The sequence below is a fragment of the Myotis brandtii genome, unplaced genomic scaffold (assembly GCF_000412655.1).
Source record: "Myotis brandtii unplaced genomic scaffold, ASM41265v1 scaffold17, whole genome shotgun sequence".
Classification (NCBI taxonomy): Eukaryota; Metazoa; Chordata; class Mammalia; order Chiroptera; family Vespertilionidae; genus Myotis; species Myotis brandtii.
This window is the reverse complement of record NW_005356259.1, coordinates 1,736,559-1,755,950: the sequence shown is the minus strand read 5'-3', so window position 1 is coordinate 1,755,950 and position 19,392 is coordinate 1,736,559. Positions and strand designations below refer to the sequence as shown.

Sequence of the window (19,392 nt, the reverse complement as noted above, 5' to 3'; positions counted from 1 at the left end):
TAGAGCGTCGGCCTGCGGACTGAAAGGTCCCAGATTCGATTCCGGTAAAGGGCATGTACCTTGGTTGCGGGCTCATCTCCAGTAGGAGGTGTGGAGGAGGCAGCTGATCGATGTTTCTCTTTCATCGATGTTTCTAACTCTCTATCCCTCTCCCTTCCTCTCTGTAAAAAATCAATAAAATATATTTTAAAAAAATATTTACTGAGGGCTTATTATATACCAGCTACTGTTTTTAGGTGCTGGTAACACAACTCCATATATATCTAAAATCTTGTATTTATATTCAGATTGTTTTTCCTCTTGTAAAATGGAAAACAACACTTTTCTTATTGGAATCCTGTTCTTAAACTTGCCCTCTGGATCTCATCCCCTCTCACCTTTTCAAGATCTTGATATTTCACTCCTGCCTGATGAAGTATCTTCAGTTTCTCTTTCTATTACAGTGGTTCTCAACCTTCCTAATGCTGCGACCCTTTAATACAGTTCCTCATGTTGTGGTGACCCCCAATTTCATTGTTACAAATTGAACATAATTAAAGCATAGTGATTAATCACAAAAACAATATGTAATTATATATGTGTTTTCCAGTGGTCTTAGGCAACCCCTGTGAAAGGGTCGTTTGACCCCCAAAGGGGTCTCGACCCACAGGTTGAGAACCGCTGCTCTATTAGATCATTCCCATCACATATAAATATGTTAAAACAGAACTCCTGCCCTTTTATTTATTCTTTTATTTCTCTGTTCCTCTTATTAGCAAACTCCCTGATAGAGTTGTTTGCACTCAACATCAGGCTGCACAACACCACTATAACTACCCATGTTGTCGTAGTAATTGGTAGTCTTTTATAATTTATATAGATTTCTCAGAATTTGATGTAAATAACCAATTCCTCCTAATAGAAAGACTTAACTGTTGGCTTTCTGGGTACTATACTTAACTGGCCAGACTCTAATTTTTTTGCTTGATTTCTCCCCATATCTGGTTTTGTTTTGTTTTTTCCTCCAGGCTCATCTTTTTCTTTAAATAACTCCATCTCTATCCAGTTGCATAAGCCAAAACCCTAAGGTGTCATTTTTGTTTATTAAATAAGAAGTTTATTTAAACAATAAGAACCTTGACTTGAAGGGAAAACTATCTAGGATTCATTTCTTTTAGAGTAATTTATTCCTACTGAAAGACAGATTGGCCTACATATAACAGCTGTATACAAAAAAGTTATTAGATTGACCTTGGTTTTACAGACTCAAATCTCAGAGGGAAGGCAGGTGTGGGTGGGTGGGTGGTAAGAGATTAATCAAAGCACTTGTTTACAAATATGCATAATCCATGGACACAAACAATTGTGTGGTGAAGGTCTGTGGAGCAGGGGTGGGGGTGGACTAGAAGGGGTCAATGGGGGGAAAAAGGGGCCATATGTAATACTTGCAACAATAAAAGATTTTTAAAAAAAGAAAAACATTAAAATTCACACAGGTATGCAAGGATTTTTATGTTGTTCTTTTTTTGTTAAACAGTAAGAGCAAAATAGCTTCCTGGAATATAAAGATAAGTGCTGAAATGAGCTACTAAATACTCATTCACAGAACAAGTATTTTTTCCCACGCATCTCCATTAGATGTAGATCAAAATATACCATTGGCCATTTAGTTTTTAAAAAATGCAAATGTTTGTGCACCTACATGAGTTACTTTATGTACAATAAATGTAAGAGAAAGGGAAAAATGAAAGAATTGAGAACACTATACTGTAGTGGTCAGAATGTGGTGGAATCAAATTGCAGTTTTCTAATAGAGAATGTCTTCTTGGTCTGGAGGAACAGAGTTCTGGAGTAAAGTAGCAGGTTCTCTCTTTAGTAGACACCTCCTATCTGCTGCTGGAACACATCAGTTATATCTTCATCCTCCATTTCCAGCTGTGCAGTGTGTCTGTTTCATTGATTGGCTGCCCGTCAAAATCAGAATCTGATCTGCCTCATTGACAAACCCCATGGTTCACAATATACTTTCATTAGTTTACTAAGTGGTGTATGCCTCTTAATCTTAAACTGTACCACAGAACCATTCTGCCCCACCACCTTAAAATTAATATGATCTTTGTTCTCAGTCTTGATTCCTTCCTTGGGCTTTTTGTTGGCCATGGCCAGCTCAGGAGTCTCCTTAGCTGCTGCTTTACAGAAGAGGTACAAGGTCCACACCGAAGAAGCACAAGGAGCTGCAGAAGAAGGAGGCAGCAGCAATGGAGGAGGGAGAGGGTGCACCTTCATGGGTTATGCCATAGGCAAACAAGTTCTTTGGTTAATCTCTTCCCACCTACCCACACCTGCCTTGCCTTCATTGCTCCTTTTCCCTCACCCTCCTCATCTAATTCATTGGTCAATCCTATATTTCCCTCCAAAACTCACTTAGAATTAGTACAGTTCTTTCTATTTCTAGTCCAAGTCTTTGCCGTCTCTTGTCTGAACACTGCAGTAGTTTCTTTTGTGCCCCCTACAATTCATTCTCTATGTAGAAATTAATGTGATTCTTCTGAAGCCTAAACCAAATCATATAGTTCTCTCACTTGAAAACCTTCCAGGAATTTTTTTGTTTCACTTAAAATCCTAACTTCTTTTGGTCCCAAAGGCCCCACTTCTCTAATCTCTACTCAATATTCTTCTCTTAACCTATTTCCCCCATATTGATAATATTTTCCTTGTTCTTTGAACATTCTCTATTTGTTCATGCCTCAGGGCCTTTTGTATTTGCAGTTTCTTCTGCCTGGAGTATTCTTTTCTTAGCACAATCTTAGCTGAGCTCAAATATTAACAGTGAAGCCTTTTATCTTTACACTAAAATAGTATCTGAATAACCTCTCTGTAATTATCTTGTTTTACTTTATTATTTTTTCTTTATCATTGTACTCAGATACAAGCTTCATGAATACAAACACCTTATCTGTTTTATAGTAGGTCACTATATCTTCAGCCTGGCATATAGCAACTATTGAGTCATAAATTATATTGCTTGAGTGTCTCTTGGTTTATTATACAGGAGTGATTGTTGAATGCTCATATCGTAGCTAATTTATTTCTGTTTAGGAGAGACAAAGCTAAAGCTAGATATACAGGGTGGGACAAAAGGAGGTTTACAGTTGTGAGTATGTGAGACAGTTTATTCTTGGATTGTATTATTATTACTGTATTATTTTCCATATGAGCAACTGTAAACCTCTTTTTTGCCCCACCCTATATTTTACAGCTTCATTGCAGAAAAGTGTAAAGGGTTATTGAACAAAATGTCCCTTGTATGTAAAAAAAATCTTACACAATTGGTGGGATTTCAGTGAGTTGAATGTTACAGTTTTTTACTAGTAAAGTAGCAGTTCTAGTTAGTACCTATTTTCAGGAAGCTGGGAAATACTAAAAGGCAGTAGGAAAGTAGGAGAATTAAAAGAGGAACTAGAGCCCTGGCCACTGTTGCTCAGTGGTAGGCTCATGCACTGAAGGGTTGCAGGTTTGAATCCCAGTCAAGGGCACATTCCTGAGTTGCAGGTTTGAGCCCTGGCCCCTGTAGGGGGTGCATGAGGAAGGCAACCAATCAATGTGTCTCTCTCATATTAATGCTTCTCCTCCCCCTCCCCCCCCTTCTTCTCCTCCTCCTCCCTTCTTTCCTCCCACTCTGTCTAAAAATCAATGGAAAAAATATCTTCGGGTGAGAATTAACAAGAAAGAAAAGAGCAACTAGAGAGGAATTGAAGTTTATTACATACATTATCTGAGTAACTGACTATGTACTGACCATAATAGATTTCATTAGGACAATGTAGAAATAGAAGGGATATAAAATTCTTCTATATAAGAAGTTTAATGCCTGGCTGGTGTGACAGTGGACTGAGCATCGACCCATGAACCGGGGTTCAATTTCTGGTCAGGACACATGCCCGGGTTTCAGGCTCAATCCCCAGTAGGGGGCATGCAGGAGGCAGCCGATCCATCTCATCAATGGTTTCTATCTCTTTATCCCTTTCCCTTCCTTTCTCTATAATCAATTTAAAAAATATTTTTTTAAAAACCAACTTTCTCATAGAAATAACTTCAACAAGCGGTGGTATTTTTTTAAATGATTATATTTTGACTAGGATATTTTAAATCACATTCTCTTTATTTGAAACGAAATTTCCCAGATCATATAGTTAAACAGTAACAGTTTAAAATATGATTTTATTTTCTCAACTCTAGAGCCTACATAAAGATACTTTTTGGAAGCTCTATGGTAATGTGCTATATGGTATGGTAATGTGAAAAATAGGCACTTGAAGCTGATTCAAGCTTCGTGTGGCTAAAGAGCCAAATAAAAGATTCTGTTATAAAGAAAACAACCAAATAGAAGGTTTCTTTCAGCACTAACCGGTTTGGCTCAGTGGATAGAGCGTCGGCCTGCGGACTGAAAGGTCCCAGGTTCGATTCCGGTCAAGGGCATGTACCTTGGTTGCGGGCACATCCCCAGTAGGAGGTGTGCAGGAGGCAGTTGATCTATGTTTCTCTCTCATCGATGTTTCTAACTCTGTCCCTCTCCCTTCCTCTCTGTAAAAAATCAATAATATATATATATTTTTAAAAAGGTTTCTTTCAGAATTCAGAATAGTCTATTAAGGGGAAAAGTAGATTCAAAGAAGTTTGGCCTATCATTTAATAACTAGAAATTCAGTGGATGAAAAGATAACTTGAAGCATATTTGGCAAATGACACTAGTTTGGTAAAGTTTACAAAACACATTATAAGAAGGAAGGCTGCCAGAGGATTATTGGGAGCTTTTTGTTGGTAGTGTAATTAATAGATTCAGAGATTACCAAGAGTTAAGTCTTCTTTTAGTAATAAAATATTTTAGTTTTTCATTTCCACGTGGTCATTGAAAGCAACTCAGTGTCAGATGCATCTAAGTGTGGTTAATGGGCACTGTTCTATACCCAATAAAAATTAATGTAGATAAATCATCAAGGTGGGTTGGTCCTGTACTTGATAATGAAAGGAACTTAAGGATTGTTCTTGGCCTTTTGACTAAGATCAAGTGGAAGGAACTTAAGGATAAAATTACAAAATTATTAGTTGTAATAGCAAGTTGCACATTTTAATAATCCCTTCTTAGATAAAAAGGTAACCAGTTTGTACCCTGGCCACCATACACTCATAAGGATCACTTTGAAACTAGACAGAATACTAAGCTTTTCAGTAGAGCAAAGAACTGAGCAAAGGTAACTTGTTTGTAAATGGGGAAAGGGGAAGAAGTCTGGGAGACTATTATCCAGCTGGTGTGGCTCAGTTGGTTGGGTGTGTTCTCATGCACCAAGAGGTTGGGGTTCGATTCCCCGTGAGGGCACATGCCCGTGTTGTGGGCTTGATCAATCCCCAGTAGGTGTGTGCAGGAGTCAGTTGATTGATAGTTTCTCTTTCATTGATGTTTTTATTCTCTCCTTCTCTCTCTAAAAAAAAAATAAAAATAAAAATTTAAAAATATGACTACTATTATGAAGAGCCCCTATGCCTACCTCTGATGTCACTACTGTAATCATTGATATACTTTTTTCCCCATACATTATTTTCTTGAAAAGAGCCACTTCTTTCACATCTTTATTTTTTAATTTCCAGCATGTTAGTGTCTTCTACTTAATGTGTGCTCAAATGTTTATAGAATGAATGAAAACTGTATAATTGTAAGTTTTTTGAAGATAGACAGTGTCTTATCTTTATATCTTATAGTCCCTGGCAAACATTAGGCTCTTTATTATGTTGGTTTAATCAGTGCAAATCAAACTGAGGTCTATGATGTAATCCCCAAAGGGTTCTGAGTAATAGGAAATTAAAAATTTTTGCTATTTTAATTTTGAGCTAGAAAACATTTATGTTTAGAATCATCCTGGATAACCGCCACTTCATATGGAATACTGCCATGAAATTTGTGCAAGTTCTTGAATTTGTATTCAATAGTTTTGGTACACAGAACAGCTAATGTCCTACTTTAACATAATGTTTCTAAATCTACAAAGAAAAATCTCTTTCTCTCTATTATAGGGGTTTGTATATTACTTAATTTTTTAAAAAACAGCGAAATAAACACTACCCTGAAGTCTAACTGACTTATGGTCCTTGAAGACTCCCCATGCCATTTTTTTCTGTCCTTTTGCATATGCATGGATATTGTCTTTCTCCATCATTACCGGTTTTTTAATTTTTTTTTTCAGTAGAAGATATTCCTGGTATAAAACTCAAATATTCAAAGTCCTATATATCTTTCAGAAGTATTCTCACCTTTAACAAAACCTCAATGTTATTTCTTATCTTTCCTGTTACTCAGGTAGATGTATCCTTTTCTTGAACCCCCTAGAAACTAGATCCTAAAATCTGACCTTTTCAACTCCTTCAAGGAGATCTTTCTAGATTCAACTAAACATTTCAGACTTACAAAACTATCATAAACCATACTTAGCACTAGTCTACATGGTATGTAGGACAAGAGCCACAACTTGTCGGAGATTAATATTAGATGTTGCTCTCTATGTGAGACCATGTAGGAATACAGCCCGCCATCCAGGAACTATTTTCTTTGGCTTCCAAGGTGACTAGTCAGGTACAAGGAGACAAGATCCACATTGGACTGGTGTGAGAGTCTCCCAGATTTAGAAGCCTCATGTCCCTTAGTAGCCAATATTTCTTGCCACAAGCATAGACTTCTAGGTTCCTTCAAGGGACATGCCAGTTAGTAGTTACTGCATTTTGGGGAAGTTCTGTTCTGTGGCATCTACATCAAGTATTTATAGTTTTTCCAGTCCAGTTACAATTAATTTCCCAATCAAGGGCTGTTTTTATTAATGTACCTAGCAATACAGCAAATTATCAGGTTTTTTTTTAGTGAATGGAGGTAGAAAGTTAACTAATGATCAAAGTCTCGCCCTAGCCAGTTTGGTTCAGTGGATAAAGCATCGGCCTGTAGACTGAAGGGTCCCAGGTTCGATTCTGGTCAAGGGCACATGCCAGGTTGTAGTCTCGGTCCCTAGTAGGGGACATGCAGCAGGCAGCTGATCAATGATTATCTTTCATCATTGATGTTTCTCTCTCTCTCTCCCTCCCTCATCCTCTCTGAAATCAATAAAAAATATATTTTTAAAAAAGTCTCATGCTGAAGAGGAAAGGTGGTTTTTTTTTTGTTTTGTTTTTAAATTCTCACCTGAGGATATGTTTTGATTGATTTTTAGAGAGAAAAAAATGGGGAGAGAAACATCGACATGAAAGAGAAACATTGAATGGTTGCCTCCCATACCTGCCCCAACTGGGGATCGAACCCAAAACCTTTTGGTGCACAGAACGATGCTCTAATCAATTGAGCCACTTGGCCAGGGCAAGAGGAAAGGGTTTTGTTAATCATTTATCCATCTATACCTTTTTCATGGCATTATCCTATTGGTGGATTTTATATACCCGTCTCTTTTTGCTAACTTACTGCTCCTTCCAAGATCAGAATCTCTTTGAGGGATATGAGTATGTTTTATATATTTTTTTATTCTCTCCAGCATCTAAGAAGGTACCTTAAACATGTAGTGAACATTATCATAGAACTATTTGTTGAATTACAGTTTGTGTACTCCTTTGACTGTAAGTTAAATCCACCAAAAAACTGAGACAAAAATTATGTGAATGGGATTTATAGATGGAAACAAAGTGTAGGGATGAACTTTGTGTTCCTTTACAAAGATTTTTTTAAAAAATGTGTTTTTATTTATTTTTAGAGAGATAGGAAGGAAGAGAGTTAGATAGGAAAATCAATAAGAAAGAAACATCGATTGGTTGCCTTCTGCACAGACCTCATTGGAGATTGAGCCCGAACCCAGACATGTGCCCTGAACGGGTTCGATTCTTGGTGCATGGGTCAATGCTCAATCACTGAGCCACACCAGCTGGGCCCTTTACAGAGGTTTTGAGTAAAATAGTCACTTCTCTCCAAGGAACTAACATACTACTTTTTGGTTCAACATGTTGGATATTAGACTGTGTGAGCAATGAATCTAATGCATTGTGTCAGATCTTGTTAATATATGTAAACCTTACATACATATATATAGTATTAAGTATTCCATAAAATTGTGTGGATTTTTCATTGACATGCTTAAGGCTAAATATATCTTTATATAGCCCTTTTAAAAATATTTGAAACCAGAAACTTTAAAATTACTAATTTAAAAACAATTTAAACATTTAATAGTTTTTCTGCTGCCAATGACACTGATTCCTTGCTTATTAGCTTTTGTATTGAAATTATGAATGGTTTAAGCAGAAATTGGAACTAAAACTAGAACATTAATCCCATTATGTTACACCATTTTCTATCTATATTCTATTTTGCTTATAGTAAATAATCTTTTCTGCAGTAATAAGTCCTTGTCTCCTAGAGTTTATAATGTCAATAAAAAAAATAAGGAAAGTAATGTATAGAAAAGTGATGTATGTATATTGCTCTGTATTCCTGTTAGATTAATGATACATAAATGTTCATTGTAACAATAAAACTTACTTTGTTTTCCTGATTAATTTAATATCCTGGATTACCAACTTAGAATTTTAAAACATTATTATATCAACATTACAGTAGGTTTATGATTACAGACTATATTTCTTGATGTAAAGTTTATTCTAGTATGTGAAAAAGTCAGATGTATGTATGGACTCAACTTTAAGAAAATATATTTTAAAAATCTGCTTTACAAAGGAACCATTTTATTTCAAGGCACCTGTTTCAACATAATTTTGGGAGTTATGGCAGTATAGTTCAAAAAATAAACTTTATAAGGAGTTTATTTTAGTACATATTTATTGCTTAATTAAATGATTTACATATTAACAATGTTTTGATATCTTACAAATTTAGTGATTTATTTAGAATATGTCCAGCTAGACTCATATTTAGAACCATTTGTTGAGAGAGAGAGAGGAATGGAGAGTGAGAGAGATTTGTTGTTTCACTTATTAATACATTCATTGGTCAAGTCTAGTATGTGTCCTGACTGGGGATTGAACCTGAATCCTTGATGTATCGGGACAATGCTCTAACTGAGCTACTGGTCCAGGACCACTTAGAACCACTTTATTAGAAGTTTGAATTATTGTGGAGTTAAGTTTAAAAATAATTTAAAAGCAACTTCAGACTGAATAGTCAGAGTTACATTTGGGCATTTCTGATCAAATAAGTAGTGTTACACATCTGTATAATGCATTATAGTTGAGAAAATTCTTTTTCATATTCTTTGTATCATTTGCACTTCGTTCATATTGCTGGAAAGAAGGTGAAGTACAGGTATATTTATTTCCACTTTGCAAATAAGAAACTCAAATTTAGAAATATCTATTGAATGGTCAGCCTCAGACATGATAAGTCCCAATTCTGTATTCTTTCTACTGGAGAAAACTTGTTAATTTTGATGGAGTTTGGGAGAGAAAATAAATGCATGTGAGAAGGTGGTGGGCAGCATACAAAAATATTACATAAAAAGTAATACATTAACAATACAGTAAATAAGTGCTATACGTACCCATAGGCTTTGTAAAATTATTAGAGGCCTGATGCATGAAATTCGTGCAAGAGTAGGCCTTCCTCCCCTGGCTGCCAGCACCAGCTTCCCTCCAGCACCCAGGACGTGGGCTTCCCTCCAGCCGCCGGCAGGCACCCAGGACCCGGGCTTCCCTCACAGCCCAGCTTCGTCCGGAGGTTATCCAGAAGGACGTCCAGTCTAATTAGCATATTATGCTTTTATTATTATAGATGATGAGTTGAAGCAATCAGGAAAGTGCTCCTTAAAGAGCACTTTGAAGTAAGCCTTGAGAAATGTGTTGAAATTAAAGGGTTAAGAGAGATTCCACACATAGATGTTTAGAAATAGAAATGCTGAAGACATCTTCCTGAGTTGGGAGGAAAAGAGATAGTATACCATTCTTCCAGGTACCCATTGTGTAAAATATATTAAATGTAAGATTTTAAAATAACTTGGGGAACTTAAAAAAACATTTTTTAGTAAAGAAATACAAAACTACATACAGCAGTAGGGAGAACAGTATAATTATCCCAAGTGGCCATTACTTAGCATTATTCACAGTTTTGCCAACCTTGTTTTCTCTATCCTACAGTTTTATTTAAAGTATTTTAAAGCAAATCCTCACATCTTTTAAAGCAAATCCTCACACCTATATATTCTTCAGTGTACATCACTAACAGATAGGGACTTTTTAAAAAAACCACAATACGATTATCTCAGTATTATAACAATTAAGAATATTTCCTTAATATAAAATACCCTTAAATACCAGTTCATCTTCAGCTTTCCCTCACTTGTCTCAAAAATGGCTTTTTGTAATTGGTGTGTTCAAATTGGGATCCAAACAAGATCCACACATTGTATTTGATTGAAATGTCTCTTGAATCTCTTTTCATCTGTGACAACCTTTTAAATTTGACACCATATACACCCTGTTGAAGAAACTGGTCATTTGGCCTATAGAAGTTTCAACATTCTGAATTTGATATGTAATATTCTACCTGGCATTTAGAACTAGAGATGTGATTAGCCTCAAATTCCACCCCCCACTTTCCTCTCATTTTTCTTTTTAGCATGATATTTTCTATGTTGGACTTTGTAATTTCTATTGCATAGCATTAGAAGAGGCACATAATAAACTTGGTTGTCTAGCTTGGTAGTGATAAGTGATCAACAGGCTGTTGTTAACCTTATCTATTCATCAGCTTTCAATCTTTCAAGATTTTAGCTTCCATAGTTATCTCTTGCCTAAATCCATGATCTCTTAGGGGTTGCAGATTCTTACTTGATGATAAATGTTATACCAGTATACTAAGTCGGTATTTATGTGAATATACATAAACTGGCTAAACAGAGCACTATAGCAACTATTGACAAAAATTATTATTGCATATTTAGTCCTGTCATTAAAAATTTATTAAAGGTTTGTGATAATATTTCAGGAGGTTTTGAGGAAAACTTCTTTGACTTTAATATCGTGATTTTTATTAGTATGAGTTTCTGTTGAACTGTTATACATATGTAAACATGGTAGGTTTGCTCAGATTTAATTATTGCTTTCTATTGATTGGACATTTGAATGATTTCTGCGCTTATATCTAGTTTTATGAAGAGTATTTCAATGAACATTTCAATTCTGCAAGTCTTTAATAGTGGGATTACTTTCTTGTGATAAATTTCCGAAGATGGTGTTACTGGACCAAAGGATGTTTGACTTTTGGTATTGGTCACATTGTCTTCAGATTTATGGTGTTCTGGCAATGAAGAGCTTTGAGAATATCTACCATCATGGGACGTTTTAAGAACTCTTCTATGTATATCTGCTGTCCAACAATTGTTAATGTGTTTTTTGAAATAAATTTTTATTGATTTCAGAGGGGGAGGGAGAGAAATAGAAACATCAATGATGAGAATCATTAATCGGCTGTTTCCTGCACGTCCCCCACTGGGGATGGAGCCCGCAACCCAAGCATGTGCCTCCAGAATCAAACTGTGACCACCTGGTTCATAGCTTGATGCTCAGCTTGTTAACCTTTTAAAAATTACTTTTAGTAAGGAGTGTTATTAGAAATGAGGATCTTACACTTACCTGGCAGGGAAGATACCATAATCAAGAAATGAGGATGTTGATAAAGTATTTCTGCCTTTTTACATTACCAACTTATCAGTGCTGCAGCTTTAATTTGAATCATGAGGTTATGCAAAGTATTTGTGATTTGTTTACATGCTTGTACTAAAAGCTTTATTTTTTATTTCTAACTCCAAAATATAAAAGTTTTGGTAGTACTCATTTGAAATATATTCAGAGTTTAATCTAAATCCTTAAGAGTTAATCTGGAAATTCCTCCACTGCGTCGACCTTGCCAACATCACCACTCCCTAAATTTGTAAGATTTCTCCTCAGGATTAACATTAGGAGTGTTAGTGTGTCAGCTAGATAGCCAGGGGCTGGGAGAGGCCGCTGGGCCTGGAGGGTACATGGGAGACTTGACAAACCCAGACCAGCAAACACAGGCCCACATGACGGAGTGGGGACAGGACCCCCAGGGTATGGTCTGACCAGCCCCCCAGCGCCCCGGGCAGCCTGGCAGCGTGAGGAGGTGTGTGTGGGACCCGAGGAGGGGGCTGTGCTCCTGCCCAGGGTGGTAGGCAGGGTGTCACCCTCTGCACTCCCAAATAAGAGTCACATGGCTCCACTTCTGCCTGCCAAGCTGCCCATCACATTACATGGGAGTGTATTTCCTTTCCTTGTAAATAAACCCTCACTCTGCTGCTTAAAAAAAAAAAGTTTCTACTCTGGCCATAATTCCTACATGTTGTATTAATAATAGTAATGTAGATCAGGAATTGCTAAAAATTCTACTTCTTCCGTCTATGTAATTTAAAAAAATACATTTTTATTGATTTCAGAGAGGAAGGGAGAGGGGGAGAGAGACAAACATCAATGATGACAGAGAATCATTGACCAGCTGCCTCCCACACCCCCCACCACTGGACATCGACAACTCAGGCATGTGCCCTAATCTGGAATCGAATCATGACCTCCTGGTTCATAGGTCGATACCCAACCACTGAGCCACAGCATCAGACAGGACATTTATTTTAATTAAACAAAAGTCTTATTATCATATGGAATCTAGATAGGATATATCTTATCCACAGGGTGTCTGTCTACTACAAAAAGACATTTTATTGGCAATGGCAAAATAAATAATGACTCTCAGTTACAACAAAACATTTTATTTGTATAGCCAATAAACTAAGTGCTTATAATTTTAAATTGATTAAAAGGAAAAAAATGAATGGAATTCTCTTTGATACAACTTTTTCCCCTCCAGACCAGAATCCGTAGAAGCTAGCCCTGTGGTAGTTGAGAAATCCAACAGTTATCCCCACCCGTTATATACCAGCAGCTCGCATCATTCACACAGTTACATTGGTTTGCCCTATGCGGTAAGTGTCAAGCATTTCTTAAGAAGGGTGTGTGTGTGTGTGTGTGTGTGTGTGTGTGTGTGTGTGTGTGTTTTGAAGGCTATTTCTTATATCTAGAAGTTGAAAGTAGATGTGTGTGGCATTGTACTTAAAACTGAATACTTGGAAAACATACTTGTTTTATACTATCTAAACAGGTACATAATTAATAGCTTAATATTTCATTGATCTAACTATATTCAAGGAGTTACAGTTCTATAAGGAATTCTTTAGAAGTGTTATTACTGTTATTTTGTATTTTATGCTATTAATAGCTTGGTGTTAAAATACATTCTTTTCTCTTCTTTATTTTTGTTTGTTTTGTTAATCCGATGATATTTTTTCATTGATTTTTAGAGAGAGTAGAAGGGAGGGGGAGAGACAGAGAGAGAGAGAAACATCAGTGTGAGAGAGACGCATCAATTGATTGTCTCCCGGACTCACCCAGGGCTGGGGATTGAGCCTGCAACCAAGGTACATGCCCTTGCCCGGAATTGAACCTGGGACCCTTCAGTCCAAGAGCCGACGCTCTATCCACTGAGCCAAACCGGCTAGGGCACATTCCTTCTTTATAAAAAGATTATAGAGAGAATTGTAATATCTACTGTTAGCATAATGGAGAACATTATGTAAGTGAAATAAGCCAGTCAGAGAAAGACAAGTACCATAGGATTTCAGTCATATGTGTAATTTAATGAACAAACTGAACTACCAAGCAAACTAGAGACAGACTCAGAGCAGACAGACAGCTTTTTGGGGGGGAGGGGGAAAACGCTGTTGGGAGTGGTGAAAAGATTGAGGGGAAAAAAATAGAGAACTCATGGACATGGACAACAGTGTGGTGATTGTGGGGGTGGAGGTGGAAGAGGGCATAGAGGGTATAAATGGTGATGGAAAAGATAAAATAAAAATAGAAAAAAAAAGACTAAGTAAAATTGTACTATCTACTGTTAATTCTAAATTATATAGTAATTTATATAGTAAATTATATATTTACTATTTATTGAGCACTTATGTGCCAGACTCTGGTGAGTATTTTTGCATATATCTCATTTAATCTTCAAAAACAACCTCATGAGATAAGGTGTAATTTTCATCTCTGTTTCATAGCTAAGAAAATGAAAGCTTATCTGACTTGACTTACTCAGTGTTACATAGCTAGTAAGGGGCAAAGCTTAGATCAGAACAGTTGCAGAACTGGACACATTTGTGATATTATTAAGGTACAATTATGAAAGATTTTTACTGTTTGGACCAGAATAAAAAATACCCAATTTTAGAAAAATATCCTATTAATACTTTATAGGGATAATATGTCTTTTGTAGTTGTTTTGTTATTCTTTAGCCTTCACATTCCTGAGTTCTTTTTACTTCTGTTCTCACATCTTGCACCTGATTTTACCTAGAAGGTGAAGCTATGTAACCAATAGGATTGTGAAGATATCTTCTGATTTGGGGGATTAGGGGGTAGAGTTTGAGGGAAATCATTGTGAAGGTGATCAAGGTTATAGATTGACATTTTCACTCACTACTATGGTTTAATATTTAGCTTCACCAAGTCATTATTTTAGAGCTATTAAGAAAGAAATGGCCCTAGCTGGTTTGGCTCAGTGGATAGAATGTCGGCCTGCGGACTGAACGGTCCCAGGTTCAATTCCAGCCAAAGGCACATGCCTGGGTTGCAGGCTCGATCCCCAGTGGCAGGTGTGTATGAGACAGCCAATCAATGATTCTCTCTCATCATTGATGTTTCTCTCTATCTCTCTCTCCCTCTCCCTTCCTCTCTGAAATAAATGTTTAAAAAGAAAGAAAGAAATGGGCCATTTTCATATATCTTGAATATTCAAATTAAGGATTGAGTTTTAACTTGCTTATTAGTTCATATTACTGTTGGAATTATATTGTGCTGTGTTTGTGTTCAATAATCCAGGACCATAATTATGGTGCTCGTCCTCCTCCAACACCTCCGGCCTCACCTCCTCCATCAGTTCTTATTAGCAAAAATGAAGTAGGCATATTTACCACTCCTAATTTTGATGAAACTTCCAGTGCTACTACAATCAGCACATCTGAGGATGGAAGTTATGGTACTGATGTAACCAGGTGCATATGCGGTTTTACACATGATGATGGATACATGATCTGTTGTGACAAATGCAGGTAAAATATTTCACACCGTTAGTTTATTTTTGTTGACTGTTGCTACCTTTGATTGTTAATGTTGGAAAAGATAAAGTCACTTTTGAGGGAATTATGAAAGCATTTTTAAGTGAGACCTCTGCTATTATCAGTGCAGTCTGTTTTGCTCCAGAAAAAAGCCCCTATGGGAAAAATCTATCTTAAAGTTGATTAGAACTCCTCATTATTAATTATTAGGCAATCAGTTTTGATCATTATTCATATAGGATCACATCTCTCTTGTCACTCTTTTAATAGTAATATAAAAACATAAAGTAGTAGACAAGATAGAAATGAGAAGAGAATTGAGTCCTGTGTATTTCTTTTGGAATTATTTGTGCTGTATAGTCAACTGTGATTTTCCAGTTTGGGGGAAATTATACATTTTGATTGATGTTTGTTTGACCTGACTCTCTCACCTCCTTTTGACTTGAACCTTGCAGCACTCTGGAGTCTCCTTGAACCAGAACCACAGTCTCCCCTCCCCCAACCCTGGTTCAACCACCAAGAAAGGCCTCTTCCCCTAGAGAAGGTGTGATTGGGACAGAAAGTGGGGCTTTGTTTTCTTTTTCCTTTCTTTTTTTTTTTTTTTCCTGGTGGGAGGGAGCTGGGGAGGATGGAGAGGGAACAGTAGGATTTCAGCCTGAAAGTTACTGAGTCCATCCCCTGCAGAGTGTGGGAATCAAAGTATTTAAGCAGTGCACTGTAGTGGGTTAGAAAGTTTGATAGTTTTACAGAATTCCCTGGGTCTGGTGCTTATGTCATAGCTTTGTTATTTGATTTGAAATAGTCCAGTGTGAGTATAAATATGCATCCTAGAGCCAAATGTAAATTACTTTGCATTATTTTGTAATATTGTTACCATTTATTAGATTAAGTGATTATGGTTTGGATGTTATTGTTATATAAACATGCAGTTAGGGTTATATTTCAAAAAGTTGGTTTATCTTTGCCAAAAGGGGAAAAAAGGTAGTCTTAAGTGGAATGTGAAATTTGATATTATTTTTATGGAAAGTTGTAATTTTAATACTTGAGTTAATACTCATAAAAACATATTAATAAAAACATTTTTAAATTTAAAAATAAATTCTCATTTCCTGTGACACATATCAGTACCATGAGCAATCACTTCAGTAAATTTAAAAAATTTAAAAATAACCTTAGTGATAACTTATCCTCATTATTTTTATTAGCTACTTACTAGAATATCTTTCAATTCATATTTTAACCAATAATATAAAATAGCTTTCTTTTAGCTGATTTTGTCTGTGATAAATTACATACCATTTGCAATGTTTTTATTTTAATGCATAATCTAAAGTGTTTTTCTTTTTATTTAATTACATTGATCTATATAGAATATAGAATAATCCCTATTAGAAAATAATGAAATAGTCCCTAGGATTTATACCTATCTACAAAATCTTGAAGGAACAGTTCACAGTTTTTGTATTACTCAAGGTATTTGCTTTTCAGCAACTGCTGTCTTTGTTATGAATCCTTTTTATCATTCTATTTTTTTACTGCTTAACTTGTAGTGTACTGCATTTCTCTTTTATTCTTGTTTTTTCATTGCCTCTGTGTATTTTCATATACTCACTGCTCATTCTTACTGCTCATTCTCATCTCTTTCAAATTTGACATCTAGAGCTCTGATCATTTATTTATTTTCTAGTTCTGTTTTCTGTATGACATCATTGCTTACCCCCCATATTTAACTTAATATGTTATTCTAACCCTCCCTTTAGGATGCTCTGCCTTTTTAAAAAATATATATTTTTATTTATTTCAGAGAGGAAGAGAGAGGGAAAGAGGGATATAAACATCAATGATGAGAGAGAATCATTGATAGGCTGCCTCCTGCACGCCACCCACTGGGAATTGAGCCTGAAAACTGGGCATGTGCCCTGACTGGGAATCGAACTATGACCTTCTGTTTCATACTCAACCACTGAGACGCACCGGCCGGGCATGCCTTTGTTTGTTCTTTTTACTCCCTCTGCCCCCACATCTTTGATATATATAGGCATATATTCCATTGCCTTCCACCTTCTACTAGTTCTTGTCCCAAGATTTTCGGTTAAGTGAAGAACAACAGTATGATAGTTGTTAATTTCATAGCTTTATATATTAGAAGTAGCTAATTATGTAAAAATGACTGTTTTTTAGAAATAGGCATATATGTCAACTTTAGACCAATTAAAGTCACAAATTGAAAAGGTTGCCTCAAGCTGGTCCATGTATTCCATTAAAAATAGAGAACAGAGTAGGTTTAATCTCTGACCTCAGGAATGTTTTCTGGATTCTTTAACTTCATCTCTGCCATCATTCTAGTTCTTTTCTCCTTTAACTCAGGTCTGGAATTTTGGAAAAGCCTCTTATTTGTGGGTTGCTGTTTTTTGCTTTCAGTTTCTTCTTTGAATTAATTTATACCATCAAAGAACCTCTAATTGTTATCTGTTGCCAATTAGAAAAAATGTACACATATCCTGACATTCCAAGTCCTATATAATCTGACTATACATTACTAATCCATGTTTAGCCTTCTCTCTTTTTCAAAATGAACATTCCTCTTCATAGATATTAACCATATTCTGATTGTTGCTCCTCATATCTGCCTACTTGAAGAAAGCATTGCTATAGTAATTAATCTTTTCTTCCTAAAGACCCAAACAAGATTCTATTCAAGTTCATTGTTTTCCAGGGTGCTTTTCCTATTAACTCCAAATAGTGTGGACCTCTCTACTTTGTGATTGCTAATAATATTTATAATGTATATCTTTTGCAGTTTAAAATTATATTTGCTTTATAAATTTATATTCTCTATAATGTATTTGTCCTCTTGTTTTTACATCTCCCTGAGGACATATTTCTATGAATTCCTCACAGCACTTTTTAGTACTTTTACAGTATTAAATGCAAAGTAGGCACTTAAGTGATAGTTAAATGGAGTATCAAATCTTAATTTAAGGATGATTTTAAAAATACTTTATATGTTCTGCTTTTTGCTTTTTTTTTTTTTTTTTTAAGTGTTTGGCAACATATTGACTGCATGGGGATTGATAGGCAGCATATTCCTGACACATATCTATGTGAACGTTGTCAGCCTCGGTAAGTTGTGCATACCAATAAGATTGCCCATAATTTTACTGATATAATCTTTAGTTAATAGAAATTTATGTATGAATAAAAATGGGTTGTTTTTTGGTTTTGTATTCTGACAATCCTAACATCAGGAAGAATCTATTGATAATGTTATAGTTAGTAGCATTTTTACTTTTTTAATGATGCATGAAATAATAGTGCATCTTCTATGTGATGCCATGTTTTTTCACTGGAATGCACTCTGTTCAAGAGTTACTAAGAGGACATTGCCTTAGTTACAGAATTTTATAGGTTTGCAGTCATTGCGTGTGCACTAGGGTTCCCTTTTTTCCACATCCACCCCAGCACTTGTTTGTTGATATATTGATAGTAGCCATTCTAACAGGTGTGAAGTGATACCTCTTTGTAGGTTTTCTTTTTCTTTTCTTTTTTCTATCACCACTTATCCCCCTTTTATCTTCTTTCACCTCCACCTATCATCCTCCCTCTGAATTTACCACACTGTTGTCCATGTCCATGAGTTCTTTCTTTCTTTTTTTCTTTTTTGTTCTTCTTTTCTTTTGTATTTTTTAATATATTTTTCTAGATTTCAGATAGAAACATCAATGATGAGAGAGAATCATTGATTGGCTGCCTCCTGCATGTCCCTCCTGGGGATCAAGTTGTAACCCGGGCATGTGCCCTGACCAGGAATCGAACCATGACCTCCGGTTCATAGGTTGACGCTCAACTGCCGAGCCACACCTACTGGTCCTTTTGTATGTTTTAAAAAATATTTTTATTAGGATATTTCAAACCTATATAAAAATAAATAGTATACTGAATCCACATATTTCCACCACCCTGCTTCAACAATTATCAACAACCTTTTTTCATTTATTTTGCTATCTATTTCTTCTCCCCTTCACATACTATTTTAATGTAAATCCAAGATATATTATTTTATTCATATGTATCTTTATGTATTTCAAGATATATGTATTTATGTATATGTACCAAAAAGAATTTTTAAAAATAACCATAACCACAAAACAATTATCATATATGAGCCAAACCGGCTAGGGCTATTTTTTGATGAGAT

The 19,392-nt window shown here is 35.8% G+C and overlaps 1 protein-coding gene and 1 pseudogene across 5 annotated transcripts in view; one reads left to right on the top strand and one right to left on the bottom strand.

Moving 5' to 3' along the window:
- Positions 1-19,392, top strand: part of KMT2E (lysine (K)-specific methyltransferase 2E) — an 89,637-nt gene that overhangs the window by 34,585 nt on the left and 35,660 nt on the right. For 4 of the 5 annotated variants that reach the window (XM_005862889.2, XM_005862888.2, XM_014536952.1 and 1 more), the window contains 3 exons: positions 12,896-13,010; positions 14,959-15,188; positions 18,237-18,317. In XM_005862889.2, the coding sequence (XP_005862951.1) occupies positions 12,896-13,010; positions 14,959-15,188; positions 18,237-18,317 (426 nt within the window). Of the gene's footprint in view, positions 1-12,895; positions 13,011-14,958; positions 15,189-15,649; positions 15,739-18,236; positions 18,318-19,392 lie in introns of those variants that run through there. The other variant, XM_005862891.2, reaches the window with a different exon arrangement.
- LOC106725525 lies at positions 1,470-3,121 on the bottom strand (annotated as a pseudogene).